General features: G+C 39.8%; 1 protein-coding gene across 2 annotated transcripts in view; it reads left to right on the forward strand.

Moving 5' to 3' along the window:
- The window catches only part of srpx (sushi-repeat containing protein X-linked), an 84,316-nt gene that overhangs the window by 36,720 nt on the left and 30,705 nt on the right, over positions 1–16,891 (forward strand). For both annotated transcript variants that reach the window (XM_048540935.2, XM_048540936.2), the window contains one exon: positions 15,162–15,288. In XM_048540935.2, the coding sequence (XP_048396892.1) occupies positions 15,162–15,288 (127 nt within the window). The remainder of the gene's footprint in view (positions 1–15,161; positions 15,289–16,891) is intronic.

The following is a 16,891-nucleotide window of genomic DNA, read 5'->3' on the forward strand; positions in this document are numbered from 1 at the left end:
GTCATATACAGAGAGGGAGAGGGAGAGAGAGTCAAGCATGTGAATTTCATGCCAAGTAGATATGAGGTTGGAAGCTTACCTCTGGGTTCAGTGGTTTGTCACGGCTGTGAACATCAACTTCAACCTCTGTTCAGAGGTTGTGTTTTGATGTTGGTAGAGTCCTTTATTCAATTTGATATCCATAAAGATAACAGAACAAAAATATGTGATATTTTAAATGGCTTCTCTAAAATCACCTTTGCCCTTGAACGACACTGTCATTGATCTAAATGTCAGGCAGCTCTGGATTTTAGATGATGTGAAACCTAATTGTTCAATTTTGAGAATTGTGGAGAGAGGACATCTCTTGTGAAAAAGGCAAAATGTAATTGTCTTCAGAGAAATACAACTGTCACCTCCTACCACAAAGGAAGCCCAAAACAACTGTGCAAGGTAACCACATGGTGGTAGTATACTGCAGGTTACCTGTGCCTGCATTTGTCTGGGCTACTTATTTGCAAAAATCAATTTGTATTCAAGAAGGAATTCTGGTTCATTGAGCTTCTTTCTGAGAATTACAAAACTTCTGTGAATAAATGACAGTTGAATAATGTTGGGCCAATTATGTGAAAAAACATGAAAGCATTTTTCATGTTCTGAGGTAATGTCTTGAGAGTAAGGATAATAAACCAAAACTTTACAATGAGATCAAGGAGGGGTTGACTTTTGGCCCAGGGAAAGGCAGAAAGAAATGCTACCAACACCCACCTGAATTTCTTCCTGAGAGGTTTAAACTATTTTTAAGATTTGGACTTTGTATCAGTGTAACACTCAGCCGCAAGCACTGCAGTGTTTGCAGACAGCATACTGATCATAATGGGTAGCATGTACGGTGGATAGAACTGGAAGGCAGGAGTACGCTTTAGACTTCCTGTAAACTCTTGAGACTCTTAGAAACAGAAGTTCTTGCTGGACATTTTTATCCTGACAAAAGGGAACATTTAACGGTTTGATGACAGGCTACAAAATTTGCCTGAGACGAGGAAGAACCGACGTGCTTCTGCAGATGCCACCTGACCATTTTAAACACTCTCAATTAGACTACCCAGCAACTGTCTGTCTTTCCGCCCTTCCGCATTTCGAAGGGTTAAGCTACAGATTTCCATTAGACTGGTCCATGCATAATGTCAGAGTAGTGCCCTGGTTTGCTGTTAACATCTGCAAGTTGGCTGATAATGAGACTGACCCTGCTCTTACCACATGCCAGTTTGGGAGAAATTGCAGGCTGGCAATCACTGTGACCCACTCTGAATACACTTTCCACGGCCAACAGATTCTGGTGTTAGCCTGAAGTAGGAACTCTACCTCCACACCACCAGACCTCAGCAATGTCTGGTATTGATTCACTGTTAAATGAAGTATGTTTTACATGCATAACTGTGTTTGGAGTTCTTGTTCTCAAAACAACATCCTGCTATTCCATGCTTGGATTAATTTCCAAAATAAATTAATATATCTGTCCCTATATTTAGCTTTTGATTTCTGTCTTTTCTTTGTGCATACTGTTAGTCCTACATTTTGCAAGTCATATGTGCCACCACTACTATGTAGACATGTGACTAATGGAACTGTTTCTTACTGGATTGATGGATATCTTTGGTAAGTACCCAAGCTAACTATAAAGCAGAGATAGCAGGAACTGCAGATGCCTGCTCCTCTGATGCTGCTTGGCCTGCTGTGTTCATCCAGCTGTACACCTTGTTATCTCTAACCATTAGGCACTCTACTTGTCAGTTCTTGAGAAATCTAAATTACTGTCAACTGTGGCAATATTTATGATGTACAATGAACAAAGATGGGATCTGGACCAGGGAAGTTAAGGTCAGCATCATACTGTAAGAAAACGTGTACAATTTGGCAAGGATTAATGTTGAATTCGAGTTTCAGCAAAGTTTTTAAAAAAACCACAAAATGATGCAAAAGGGTGAAAAAAAAACTGAAGGCCAATTGTGTGTGACATAAGAAAATTCAACAAGACCTTCTTTGAGAGAGAGGCAACAATGAGCATAAACCCCTTAGAGAACAAAGCTGTGGAAATAATAACGACAGGAAATGGCAGAAGAGTTCAATAAATGCTTTACATTAGTCTTCATGGTAGATGGCACTAATAGCATGCAACTAAATAATCCAGGGACTAAAGCAAAGTTGTGGGTGGAGGTGGTGTGTGCGAAGGAAATAAGTACAACAATCTCAAGAGAAAATGTACTAGAGAATCTATTAGGGCCAAAGGCTGATAATTTCCCTGGACCTGATGAGTTGCGTGCTAAGATTTTATAGGAAGTAGCTGTAGTGATAATGGATGCATTAGCAGTAATCTTCCAAGAATACTTAGATTTTGGAAGGGTCCCAGAGAATTGGAAACCAGCTAGTGTAACAGCCTTAATTCAATAACAGGAGTTAAAAAAGCAGGAAAGTTAGAGCAGTCAGCCTTAACGTCTGGCATTGGCTTCATGAAGGAATATCCTCATTGACAAATTTCTGAGAATTCTTTGAGTAAGTTATATAAGCAGGATAGATAAAGGGAAACTAGTTGATGTAATTTATTTGAATTGCCAAAAAACATTTGACAAAGTAATTTGCATAAGGTTACTTAATAAAGCAAGAACACATGGTGTTTGGTGTTAGTATATTAGTTAGGATTGGGGATTGACCAATTAGTAGAAGACAGAATTAGGATAAAAGGGGCATTTTTCAGTATAATAAACTATGACTACACAGCAATCAGTGCTGGGATCACAATTACTTAAAATTTATATCAAGGACTGGGATGGTAGAAGTAAACATGATATCGGTAAGTTTCTGGATGACTCAAATATGTGAAAAGGCATGTAGTGGGAATAACCCAAAATGTCTGCAGAGAGATATAGGCTGCTTAAGTGACCAGGCAAAAACTTGACAGATGGAATATAATGTTGGAAGATGAGAGGTTATATACTTTTGTTCTGAAAAATAGATGAGCTGAATATTCTTTTAAATAGGGAAAGACTGCAGAAAGCTGAGGTCCTAGTGCACGAATCACAAACGTATCATCTAAGTTTAGTAGGTAGTAGGGAAGGCAAATTAACTGGCCTTTTCAAAGGGAGTGGGGTACAAAAATGGGGAGGTTTTGTGAAAACTGTACAAGGCACTAGTCAGAACACAGCTGGAATACTATGAACAGTTCACTCTAAGGAAAGATTTACTGACATCAGGGACAGTCTAAAACATGTTCACTCAGTAGATCCCAGGAATGGTAGGATTTTCTTATGAGGAGAGGTTGAGTAGGTTGGGCTTGTACTCATTGGTGTTTGGAAGAATGAGAGGTGACCTTATGGAAAAATAATAGATTCTTAGAGAGCTTGACAGAATTAATAAAAGGCATAATCTCAGCATATGAAGTCACTGTTTTAAATCAGAAAGGAAAAGGATCTGTTTCTCTGAGGAACCCATGGAATTTCTAGCCACAGAGGACTTTCAAGGCTGGATTACTAAGTATATTCATGGCCAAGATAGACAAATTTCTAATAGTTAAGAAAATAAAAGGTTATATGGATAAGGCAGAAAGGTCGAGTTGAGGATTATAAGATTAACCATTACCTCATTGAATGATAGAGCAGACTCCATAGGTTGAATAGCTATTTTGCTGCTACATCTTATGTTCTTATGGCTGATGCGTCATATAGATTTAACTGATGAACCAATGTTTGCACCAGGCCACCTGTGCAACTTTTCAATTATAGTGAAATCAAAAGAGCATTGATACAATTTTGATGAGGCATATTGAAAGCCTCAGGCAGTAAAGTTGCAGTTATGTTCTTACCAATCGTCTTAGTATTTGACCAACATATGTGATAATAAGTACTTAAATAAAATCCAGACAGCACAACGAAGACCTTTTGAATATTGCACAGATAACAAGATCTGGAGCTGGATGAACACAACAGGCCAAACAGCATCTTAGGAGCAGGAAAGCTGATGTTTCGGGCTGAGACCTTTCTTCAGATATAGGGGAGGGGAAAAGGGTTCTGAAATAAATAGGGAGAGAGGGGGAGTTGGATCGAAGATGGATAGAGGAGAAGATAGGTAGAGGGGAGACAGACAAGTTAAAGAGGTGGGGATGGAGCCTGTAGAGGTGAGTATAGGTGGGGGGGTAGGGAGGGGATAGGTCAGTCCAGTGAGTACGGATATGTCAAGGGGGCGGGATGAGGTTAGTAGGTAGGAAATGGGGGTGTGGCTTGAGGTGGGAGGAGGAGATAGGTGAGAGGAAGAACAGGTTAGGGAGGCAGGGATGAGCTGGGCTGGTTTTGGGATGTGGTAAGGGGAGGGGAGATTTTGAAGCTTGTGAAATCCACATTGGTACCATTGGGCTGCAGGGTTCCCAAGCGGAGTATGAGTTGCCGTTCCTGCAACCTTTGGATAACATTGTTGTGGCACTGCAGGAGGCCCAGGATGGACATGTTGTCTGAGGAATGTGAGGGGGAGTTGCAGTGGTTTGCAACTGGGAGGTGCAGTTGTTTATTGCAAACTGAGCGTAGGTGTTCTACAAAGCGGTCCCCAAGCCTCCGCTTGGTTTCCCTGATGTAGAGGAGGCCACAACGGGTACAGTGGATGCAGTATACCACGTTATTAGATGTGCAGGTGAACCTCTGCTTGATGTGGAAAGTCTTCTTGGGGCCTGGGATGGGACTGAGGGAAGAGGTGTGAGGGCAGGTGTAGCACTTCCTGCGGTTGCAGGGAAAAGTGCTGGGTGTGGTGGGGCTGGAGGGGAGTGTGGAATGTACAAGGGAGTCACAGAGAGAGTGGTCCCTCCGGAAAGCTGACAAGGGTGTGGAGGGAAAAATGTCTTTGGTTGTGGGGGGGGGGGTGTCGGATTGCAGATGGCGGAAGTGTCGGAGGATGATGCAATGGATCCGGAGGTTGGTGGAGTGGTATGTGAGGACGACGGGCAAGGTGTGAGAGTGAGTTGCAGGAAATGTGGGAGACACGGTTAAGGGTGTTCTAGACCACTGCAGGAGGGCGTGATGCTGCGGTCCTTGAAAAACGAGGACATCTGAGATGTATGGGAGTGGAGTGCCTCATCCTGGGAGCAGATGTGGTGGAAGCGAAGGAATTGGGAATAGGGGTTGTCATTTTTTTCTTTTTTTTTGCAGGAAGGTTCCATTCCCACTTCTTTAACTTATCTGTCTCCTCTCCACCTATCTTCTCCTCTATCCATCTTCGATCCGCCTCCCCCTCTCTTCCTACATATTGCAGAATCCTCTTCCCGTCCCCCATTTCTAATGAAGGGTCTAGGCCCGAAACATCAGCTTTCCTGCTCCTCTGCTGCTTGGCCTGCTGTGTTCATCCAGCTCCACACCTTGTTATCTCAGATTCTCCAGCATCTGCAGTTCCTATTATCTCTTTGAATATTACATATTTGTTTTAAATTTAGAACTGATCAGCAATAATCAGTTACACTGAAAAAATATCTTCCATTCATGAAGCCTGCACTTGAGGCCAAGTACTGAATAACGGGGTTGTTAGTTTTAAAAATTTCTAAATATTATTATTGAGAAGTGTGAGGCATTGATGAGAGAATATAGGAAATTAGGCAGGAAGCTCAAACCCCTTGAGGATAGTCATATCTGGATTCCTCCCAGTGCCACAAGCTTATGAGAGTAGAAGTAGAAAGAAAGACTAGATGAATGCGAGGCGGAGCAGCAGGTGTGGGAAGAAGGATGCACATTTTTGGATCATTGGAAAATCTTTTGGGGTGGAAGTGACCTGTATGAGGATGGGTTGCACCTGAATTAGAAGGGGACTAACATACTGGTGGCGAGATTTGCTAGAGCTGCTCGGGTATATTTAAACTAATAAGGGAGGAGTGGGACTCCAGGAAGATAGTGGAAAAAAAATCAGTCTGAACTAGTACAGTTGGGAAAAAGGGCGAATCAAACAGTCAGGACAGGCAAGAACGCAACAGAGAGCAAGATAGGACTGATGAAATAAACTGTGTGTTTAATTCAATGTAAGAGGCCTGATGAGTAAGGCAGATGAACTCGGTGCATGGTTGGGAACATGGGACTGAGGTATCGTAATAATTGCAGAAATGTGGCTCATGGATGGACAAGATTGACCGCTTAATGTTCCAGAGCATGGATCTTTATAGGAGGGCAAGAGAGGAGAGGGACTGGTGTTTTTGATTAGGGATCTCTCAGTTTCTAAGCTCATTGGTGGATGTGCATTTCCAAAACCATTGTTTTACAGGTAAAAGTTATTTGATTGGCATGATTCAATGATTCAAAGTTGGTCCTTGTATATTCTGAGTAATGGATTTTATACTGTATTAATTAGGAATAAAAATTATTATTTCTGTTTCACCATGTCATATTTTTAAGAACATCTACGCATAGATTATAAACATTTTTGGAAAGCCAAAACCTTAACAAATGTAAAGTTGGAAAAAGACCAGTATTGAAGTATTGCAATCTGATGGTCTGGTCTGAGAGCATTTTTATTTTAAGGAAATTCAAATATGTTCTGCATATGTGTAATCATGCTACATTAGTAATTTTGATTTTGAAATGTAAATGAATGTGCTTATATATTGCTGGCATTGGTCTGAAATTAATTGTACAAAATTAGTTCGCATGATTGAATGAAACAGTATATGCTCCATGTGCCAATAGTACCATGCTTATTGGATTGGGCAAGTTAGGCAATAGAAAGGATAGAACTTAGAACAATCAATAATGATAGGGAAAAAGTACTTGGCAAACTATTAGGATTGAGTGCAGATATGCCCCCTGGGCCATATATCCTAGGGTATTAAAGAAAGTGTCAGTGGAGATAGTGGATCTATTGGTTACAATATTCGAAAACTCGCTGGACACGGGAGAGATTCCAATAGATTGGAAAAATGTGAAGGTTAACACCTTTATTCAAAAAGGGAGGGAGACAATATGTGGGAAATTACAGACCAGTCAGTTTAATATCTGCTGTTGGCAAAGTATTAGTATCAAAGAAGCAATATCAGGACATTTGGAAAGTCAAAACGCTATCCTTCAGAGTCAGCATGGTTTTATGAAGGGCAAATCATGTTGACTAATTTGCTGGAGTTCTTTGAGATATAATGGTAAAGTGGGTAATAGGGATCCTGTAGATGTAATATATTTGGACTTCTGGAACATATTTGATAAGGTGCTGCACAAAAGGTTAATTCACAAGGTTGGATCATATGGGATTAGGGATAATTTATTAGCTTGGATAGATGACTGGATGATGGACAGAAGACAGAGTTGGGATAATTTTTTTTCTTCTTCTGGATGATGAGAAGCAATTTAGTGTAGTGCCACAAGGTTCAGTCCTTGGAACCCAGCTACTTACAATCTACATTAACGAATTGGAATAGGAAGGATAGGCTCTATTGCCAAATTTATGGCCGACACAAAAATAGGTGGGGTGGTAAATTGCTTTGTGGAAATAAAAACCTTACAAACAGATATAGATAGGTTAGGAGATTAGGCCAAAATGTGACAGATGGAGTTTAACGTGAGGTCATGCATTTTGGTCAGAAAAACAGGAACACTACCTATTATCTAAATGGGGAGAGACTTTGGGGTGCTCCAGGGCAGAGAGATCTGGGTGTCCTTGTTCATGAGTCGTGGAAAACTAGCATGCATGTATGGCAGATAACAAAGAAAGTGAATGGAATGTTGGCTTTTATAATTAAATGAATAGAATACCAAGGAAGGGAATTGCTGCAACTAAAGAAGGCACTGGTGAGACTGCACCTGGAGTATTGTGCACAGTTTTGGTCCCCTTATTTGAGGAAGGATGTGGTGGCATTGGTAGCAGTTCAGAGGAGGTTCACTAGATTGAGCTCAGAGGTGACGGGTTTGTTGTATGAAGAAAGATTGAACTTTCTGGGGTTTAGAAGAACGACGGGAGATCGGATTGAGGTATTCAACATAATAAAGGTATGGATAAAATAGATGTGGAGCAGATTCTGCCTCTTGTGGGGCATTTTCGGATGAAAGGTCATAGTCTTAGGATAAGGGGTGGCAAATTTAAGACAGAGTTGAGGAGAAAGTACTTCTCCCGAAGGGTTGTGAATCTGTAGAATTCACCACCACAAATTATGGCAATGCTGGGCCAGTGAGTAAATTTAAGGAGGAGTTATACATTATTTTTAATTGGTAATAGGTTGGAGGATTGTGGGGAGAAGACAGGAAAATGGGGGGTGAGGAGCATATCAGCCGTGATCAAATGGCAGAGTCGACTTTTGATGAGCCAAAAGGCCAAATTCTTCCCCTATATCTGATGAAATAGTGGTGGTATAGTGGTAATGTCACAGGGCTGATAATCCAAAGACCCAGGCTACTATAGAGACCCAAATAGTCAGCGGGAAATTGAGAAACAAATTTGTAAGGAGATCTCAGTTATCTGTAAGAATAATAGGCTGGTGATGATAGGACATTTTCCAGACATTGACTGGGATTGTCATAGTATTAAGGGCTTGGATGAGGAGGAAGTCTGTGCAAGAAAATTTTCTGATGCAGTGGGAGTGCATACTAGAGAAGCAAAACTTGACATACCACTGGGAAGTAAGCCAGGGCAAGATATTGAGCTGTCAGTCGGAGAGCAGTTCGGGGCCAGTGACCATAATTGTGTTAGTTTTAAAAGAGTGATGGAAAAGAATAGACTGGATCTAAAAGTTAAAGTTCTAAATCGGAGGAAGGCCAATTTTGATATTATAAGGCAAATACTTTCAAAAGTTGAATGGGAGTGGAAATTCACAGGTCAAGGGATGGCTATAAAATAGGAAGCCTTCAGAAGTGCGATAACAAGAGTCCAGAGCCAGTATGTTCCTGTTAGGGTGAAGGGCAAGGCTGGTAGGTGTAGGGAATGCTGGATGACAAGATAAACTTGAGGTTTTGTTCATGAAAAAGAAGAAAGCATATGTCAGCTATTTACAGCAGGGATTGAATGAATCCCTAGAAGAGTACAAAGGCAGTAGAAGTATACTTGAGCGGGAGATCAGGAGATCAAAAGGGGTCATGATATAGTTTTGACAGAATCTCTTTGGATTCTCCTTAATCCTACAAATACATTAAGGTCAAAAGAGTAACCAGGGAGAAAATAGGGCCCCTTAAAGATCAGCAAGCCTGCAGGAGACAGGAGGTGATACTAAATAAGTATTTTCCATTAATAATTACTATGGAGAAGGATATGGAAGCTAGAGAACTTGGGGAAATAAATAGCAACGTCTTTGAAAAATGTCCATATCACAGAGGAGGTGGTGCTGGATGTCTTAAAATGCACAGAGGTGGATAATCCCCCCAGGACCTAATCACATGTACCCTAGAACTCTGTGGGAAGCTAGGGAACTGATTACTGGGTCCCTTGCTGAGGTGCTTGCATCATTGATTGCCACTGGTAAGATGCCAAAAGACTGGACGTTTGCTAATGTGGTGCCACCATTTAAGAAGGTGGTAAGGAAAAGCCAGGGAATACCAGCCTGCTGAGTCTAACATCAATGGTGAGCAAGTTGTTGGAGGGGATCCTGAGGGATAGGATTTATATGTACTTGGAAAGGCAAGGACTGAATAGGGATAGTGAACATGGCTTTGTGCATGGGAAATCATGTCTCGCTAACTTGATTGAATTTGTTTGAAGTACCAAAGAGGATTGATGATGGCAGAGCAGTGGATGTGATCTATATGGACTTCAGTAAGGTGTTTGACAAGGTAGACTGGTTAGCAAGGTTAGATCACATGAAATACAGGGAGGACTAGCCATTTGGATAGAGAACTGGCTCGAAGCTAGGAGACAGAGGTGGGTGGTGGTGGTGGTGGTGAGGGTTGCTTTTCAGAATGGAGGCCCGTGACCAGCCAAGGACTGGTGCTGGGTCCACTGCTTTTTGTCATTTATATAAATGATTTGGACAGGAATGCAGAAGGTATAGTTAGTAAGTTTGCAGATGAAACCAAAATTGGTGATTTAGTGGACAGGCAAGAAGGTTGCCTCATAGTACAATGTGATGTTGATCAGATGGGCCAATGGGCTGAGGAGGAGCAGATGGAGTTTAATTTAGATAAATGGAAGGTATTGTGTTTTGGAAAGGCAAATCAAGGCAGGACTTGTACACTTAATGGTAAGGTCCAGGGGACTGTTGGTGAACAAAGAGACTTTGGAATGCAGGTTCATAGTTCCTTGAAATTAGAGTTGCAGGTAGACTGGATACTGAAGAAGGCGTTTGGTATGCTTGCCTTTATTAGTCAGTGCCTTGAGTATAGGAATTGAGAGGTCATGTCTCTGTTCTTCAATAAAAGAAATAGAGGCGCTGGAGGTGGTAGAATTAAGATTTGTTAGAATGATGCCAGCATCGATACATATCATCTATTCAGGAAAGATTGAACAGGCTGTGGTTCTTTTCTTCGGGAAAGACTGAGAGGTAATTTGGTTGAAGTCATCAGGATTGTGAAAGGGTTTGTAAGGGTTGACTTAGATGAACAGAATGCAGGGAAAATGAATATAGGACCATGACTAACGAATCCAGTAGGGAATTTAGGAGGAAGAACCTTCTTCACCCATAAAATTCATGAAACTTGCTTATGCTGGGGTAATTGAAGTGGATAGCATTGATACATTAACAAAACTAGATGAATAAGTGACAGAAAAAGGGATAGTTGGACAAGAGGAGGGTATTTTTAAGAATAAATACTGACATGGATATTTTGGGTGAAATTTTTTTAGATTAGATTCCCTACAGGCTGGAAACAGGCCCTTCGACCCAACAAATCCACACCACCCCTTGAAGCGTCCGTCCCCGACCCATACCCCTATAACCCACACACCCCTGAACTCTACAGGCAATTTAGCATGGCCGATCCAGCATCTGCAGTTTATTTAGAACACAGTTCTGCACTCTGAAATATTTTCAATATTGTAGTAAATGCTTAGTTTCTTACTTCATAGATCACTTGACATCTCGTGATTCAGAATATTAAAATACACAAATTCTTCTCATGGGCAACAATTATCATGTCAATAAAAAGGGAAAAATTATAGGGCAAATGTGCTTAAAAAGCATTCATCCAAACGTACTGTGGCTAAATATTTTCTTTTGATTCATTGTTTGTTGCATTGTATTTAACCTTCGAAGTGTTATTGCAATTCCGCATCATTGCATGGACTTTAGTAACTGGTGAATCATGGTGATTTCTGTCGCACAGCATACTTAAATGATAACATATCATCTCATCTTTTGTGGCATTAAGAATACAAGAAACAGGAGTTGAAGTTGGTCATTTGATCCTTAAGATATGCTCCAACATTTAACATGATCATGACTAATCTACATCAATTCCATCTTCCTACACTATCTCAGTAGACTTTAATTCTCTTAATATCCAAATATACAACAACCGCTGTCTTGAAGATGCGCCGTGACTGAGCATCCACTGCTCTCTGGAGAAGTGAATTCCAAATTCAGTGAAGAAATAGCTCCCAGCCCTATATGACCAACTGCTTATTCGCAGACTGTGATAGTGTGTTCTAAATACCCCAGTCAGGAAAACCAATCTGTCAAATCCCTCATGAATTTTATATATTTCATTACTCAAAACTCCATGGAATATTGATGCAATCTACCTACTCTCTTCTGAAATGATACTTCTCTCATCCCAAGAATCATTCTCATAAACCTGTACTGCATCCCTGAAATGCAAGTATGTGTCCTCCTTTAGGGAAGGAGACCAACACTGCACTCAGTATGTTAAGTTTGACCTCATCATTCCCTGCTAAATTGTTCCTCTTCGTTATTATACTTCAATGTCTCTAACAAATGTTAAAATACTTGTTTACCATTGCCTTCTATACCTGCATGTTAGCATTTTGTGATTTGCATGCAAAGACATCGAAGTCCCTTGGAATGTAAATCCTTCCAGTCTCATCATATTTCAAAAACTCTCCTGTTTTTACTTTTTCCTAATAAGGCGGATAAGTTCACTCTCATCCCTTTGTATTCCGTATTCCATGTTCTCGCCCAATCACCCAAAATGTTTATCGCGTGGAAAGCTCTTTGCATCCCCTGACCTCAGTCTGTATTGCGTTGTTCTCAGTGGTGGTTTTTCAAGGCGTTGCTGTAAAGTGAATTCCAGGTTAACTTCTGGTGGAATTTAGACTACTTTACTACAGGTAAAGTATATGCAAAAATGTTCTACAATTTATTCAGAGAAAACAAACTAAATGAGATAAAACTCAGTGGATCTGACCACAGTGGGAAATATGTTTTGAAACTTTAACAAACTGTGGTTGATCTTAAGTTCTGAGAATGCAAAACCATGTATTATAGCTTCATGATTATGCATCTCTTAATAACATTTTTCCTTATTGAGTATATTGATTTATGTTGTACTTCCATCATGTGCAACAAAGCACAAATGAACAAAATATCAATTTGTGTCATTTTAAAGAAAAGGACAAAGAGAAGAATTACGAATGACACTAAACCGTATTATTGTATTTTATGTATAATTGGCTAAAATTTATTGCAAAATGGCTTCATCCAATGTGTTTAACAGCTAACAAATTGTGCATGACAATCTAGCAATTGACAGCTGCATCCTAACATTGCCCAAAATTAGTCCATAGTTCTATGTTCTTTGCTAGAACATTGCAAAAGTGATCCCATTGTCTCACTCCTTCCTCATGATATGGATTCCACCCTAATTCAAAGTCAGACATACTTCTGTTAACTCTGCAATATAATCTGAGCAGTAAACTATTTTATTAAGGCATTTCTTGATGGAAAGTAATAATGGTTTAAGCTATGCAGTTTGTTTCCAGTTTCTCTTCTGCTATATAACAAATTAGATCTTTTTGGTACCCATTGATGCTGTAGATACATGCTGACACAAACCAAGCACTTTATTTTTAAATGGGACAATTTAAATTGAGTGCATATTTTGATGTATTTAATGAGTTTCACATGTTTGAAATTGCAATCAGCACTGGTAGCAACTGCAACTTTAATACAAAATAAGCTAATCTTAAGAATGTTTAGCTTCATTGATGTCACATTTAAATAGGAGAATCTAAAGGAAGGTGAGCTAATGAATGAAAAATCATAACCAGGATCAATGAATTATGTGAGGGAGCAAGGTTTAAAAGCATTGTGGAAGCAAAAGGGAGGGAGGGGGTTTGTGTTGTATGTGAACCAACATGAACCAGTTGGGTCTATGGACCAGATTTGGTACTACTGATTCAGGGCAACAATGTGGGGCTTTCTGGTCATGTGTATCTCATCCAACACATGCAGTGCACAGAAGTAGGCATGTATAGTGGCCTCTGTCTAGGGGAATGACAATTCTCATGTATTGCTCCCATTTTAAAGCTGTCTTTAGAAAGTGGATGAAATAGACACTCATTTAACTGAACTCTTGCCAGCACTTTATCATCTGTATTAATGCATCTAAATGAAAACCATCATTCCTTGTTTTGGGAAAAACTGCATTTTTGAGCTTTCTGTCACTTTTTTCTTGGAATGATCCCAGCTGATGGTAATACAAAATAAGTCAGATCCTAGAATGAAACCTGGCATGATAGATCATAAGTTTTACTTTGTAATTTGGTTATTGAATATATTCGCTGCCAATGTACAAACAATTAACAAACTAATGTAACTTCAAGACATAAGAAAAGTTAAAATACTATATATGAGAATGAATATTTACATATAAAGCAATTTGAAAAGATGTAAAAAAAAGCAAGAAGATTCAATCCTCCTTCCCAGCAATATTCTATACAGACATTCAACCCAAGTAAAATATCATTCATTTCTTTAATTTCTCAGCTGATGAGGTTACAAGCATTTCCTTTCATTGATTTCTGGAAAATTTACCACATGTAATACTCTCTCTGTAATTCTCTTACATGCGCGAGCAGGATAACTGACTGCCTGACTGAACTCTAAGAAAAAGCTCAGCACATTCCCCAGTAGGTTTACTTGGACTGCTAAAACAACTCTGGCCATTTAAATTTTCAAAACTAAACTGCTCTTCTGTTATGGCTCTTTTCTGTCTGTACTGGACCTGATTATAGCCCTTTTTCATCTGTCAACTCTTTTTGTCATAAATCTTAGATTAGTGAACACACCAGCGGTAATCTCATCAGAAAGCTTTTCTAGTCATTTAGCTTAAGTAACGTGATTTTTTTTGGAAGTATTGTTTGATCCACTGCTGAAGAAAATCCATTTCGGATACTTAAAAATGTTACTTTCACAAATCTGAAGACCAGAAACCCATTTAGCTCTACTTTAGAATCAAAGTTCCCACATAATAACATTCTGTAAACCGTCACTATATTATCATAATACTTCAATAGATTTTCTTGTTACTTTGAGTGTTCCTCAAAAAATATTTTATAGTCCAGTTTTTGTGTCTTATGTAATGTTAGCCCAAGCCTAGATTTGTGTAACTGATTGCAACTGATTTTTAAAAATTATTTATTGTCATATATATTGAGAAAGATACAGTGAAATGTGTTATGTTGCCACAACCCAGTGTCATTTTGAATTACAAAAACAACAAAAATAAATTATGCAAGTAAGTTTATCTTCTGTACAAGGAGTCATTAAACACAGCTCCCAGAACTTCTGCAAGGAGTCCCCCGCTCCGGGTACAGCAAAGATGACCCTGTCAAGAGTCCACAGTCCAGGCCTACTGCAGCCTGGAGTCCCTGTTGTAGACACCACCACCACTGCTTGCAGCCGACACCCTGCTAACAGCACTCTGGCTTCTCCACAATGTCAGAAGATGAAGAAATGAGAAATAAGAAAAAGACGGAAAAGAAGACTACCCAAACGCTATCTACCGTGCTGGTGCCGCCGTCTTGAATAACTAATTCTGAATGAAATCAGTATAAGCCAGACAAATGGAAAGATTGACTTTAACTTTGTGCCACACTTATTTGTTCTGTTTAAATAAAACTGGTCTAACTATGACTTAAAATGAAACTATCAAGGTTAACACCTCCTAAATTTTGACAGTTTGATATTATTGAAGCATGATGCTACAAGTATTTATTTTCAACTTTTTTTAGACTGAGAATGACAAATGTTACTGGATCTGTTAAGTATCTCTTTACTGTTTGTTTTATAGATTTAGACCCACCAAAAATAAGATGTCCCAGCTTGAAGGTGAAGACAGCTGAACCTGAAAAGCTGACAGTACGGGTGAACTGGGATACTCCGGAGGGAAAGGACACAGCTGATGGCATTTTGACCAAGTAATTTCTTTTTCTGAAATGAGGGAAATTACTTGCAGAGACAATGATTCAAAACCATTGCTGGGTTAACCTTAACAAATTGTCTGGTAAAGTAAGGTTGATGTCTATGTTGGAGCTGTAAGAGCTCATTTCTTTTGTTAAATAAAAATTATTCTTTGCATATTTGCTTTAAAATGATGGAAACAAGAAATCTCCTGTTAAAAATAAAATAAAACTTCATACTGAACATCCACAAAATCCTTGTGGTATGTTGGCTATTTTTGGCAAGTATTAGAGCCATCGAGGCCTACAGCATAGAAAAAGGCCCTTTGGCCTATTAAGTCTGCACTAGACAAAAACAAGCCCTGAACTGTTCTAATGCCATTTTCCAGCCCTGCCTCATAGCTTTGTATGCCTTGGCATTGCAAGTGACCCCCTAAATGCTAAAATGTTATGAGGGTTTCTGCCTCTACCACCCTTGTGTCAATAAGTTCTAGATTCCCATTATCCTCTGGGTGAAAGGGTTTTTCCTCACATCCCCTCTAAGCCTCTTGCCCTTACCTTCAATCTCTGCCCCGGTTCAATGATTCCTCCAATAAGGGGAAATGTTACTTCCTGCCTACTCTGTCTATGGCCTCCACAATTTTATACATTAAGGGTGACATACTTGAACTTTCCTCTATTCCAAGGAAAACAATCTCAGTCCATCCAATCTCTCTTCATAACTAAAACTCTAGCCCAAGCAATATTCTGGTAAATCTCCTCTGTGTCCTCTCCAGTGCAATTCCAGGTTTCAGATTCTGGATTCCTGAATTGCTCTCTGTATTTTATTTGTGGACTACCCAATATTTTCTACAGTTCCAGCATCACCTCCCTGCTCTTAAACTCTCCCTGATCTAGAAAAGGCAAGTATCCTGTGTGTCTTTAACCACTTCATCCACCTGTCCCGCTACCTTAACCGACCAGTGTACGTACACACCAAGAGCCATCTGATCTTCGGTACTCATCAGTCCTACCATTCACCATGTATTTCTTTGCCTAGTTTGTTCTTCTCAAGTGTGTTGTCTCACACTGATCTGATCTGGTTTGAATTCCATTTACCACATCTCCTGTATTCTATGGCTATCCTCCTCTCTCTTTGCCATCCCACCAATTTTTGAACCATCCACTAATTTACTGAATAACATTCAAGTCTAAATCTTTTATGTAACCAACATGCAGAAAGGCCCCAACTCTGCATTGCAGAACCCCACTGGATACCAAGGCTTCAGTCAGAAAAACACCATCACCATCTTCCTGCCACTCAGTCAGTTCAGAATCCAATTTGCCAAATTTCCCTGGATTCCATGGGTTCTATCCCCTGCTGTCAGTCTCCCATATGGGGCTTTGTAAAAATCTGTGCTGAAGTCCAAGTTAACTGGTGTCATCTGTACATCTGGTCACTTTTTTTTTTGAAAAGCTCAATCAAGTTGGCTAGACATGACCACTCCTTGACAAAACCATGCTGACTGTTCTTGACTAATCCCTGCCTCCCTAGGTAGAGAAGAATTCTGTCCCTCAAAATCGCTTCCAATAGTTTCTCCACTGCTGAGGTTAAACTGACTGGCCTGTACTTTCCTGGTTT

This window comes from Stegostoma tigrinum, chromosome 12 (genome assembly GCF_030684315.1).
Source record: "Stegostoma tigrinum isolate sSteTig4 chromosome 12, sSteTig4.hap1, whole genome shotgun sequence".
In the NCBI taxonomy this organism is placed as follows: Eukaryota; Metazoa; Chordata; class Chondrichthyes; order Orectolobiformes; family Stegostomatidae; genus Stegostoma; species Stegostoma tigrinum.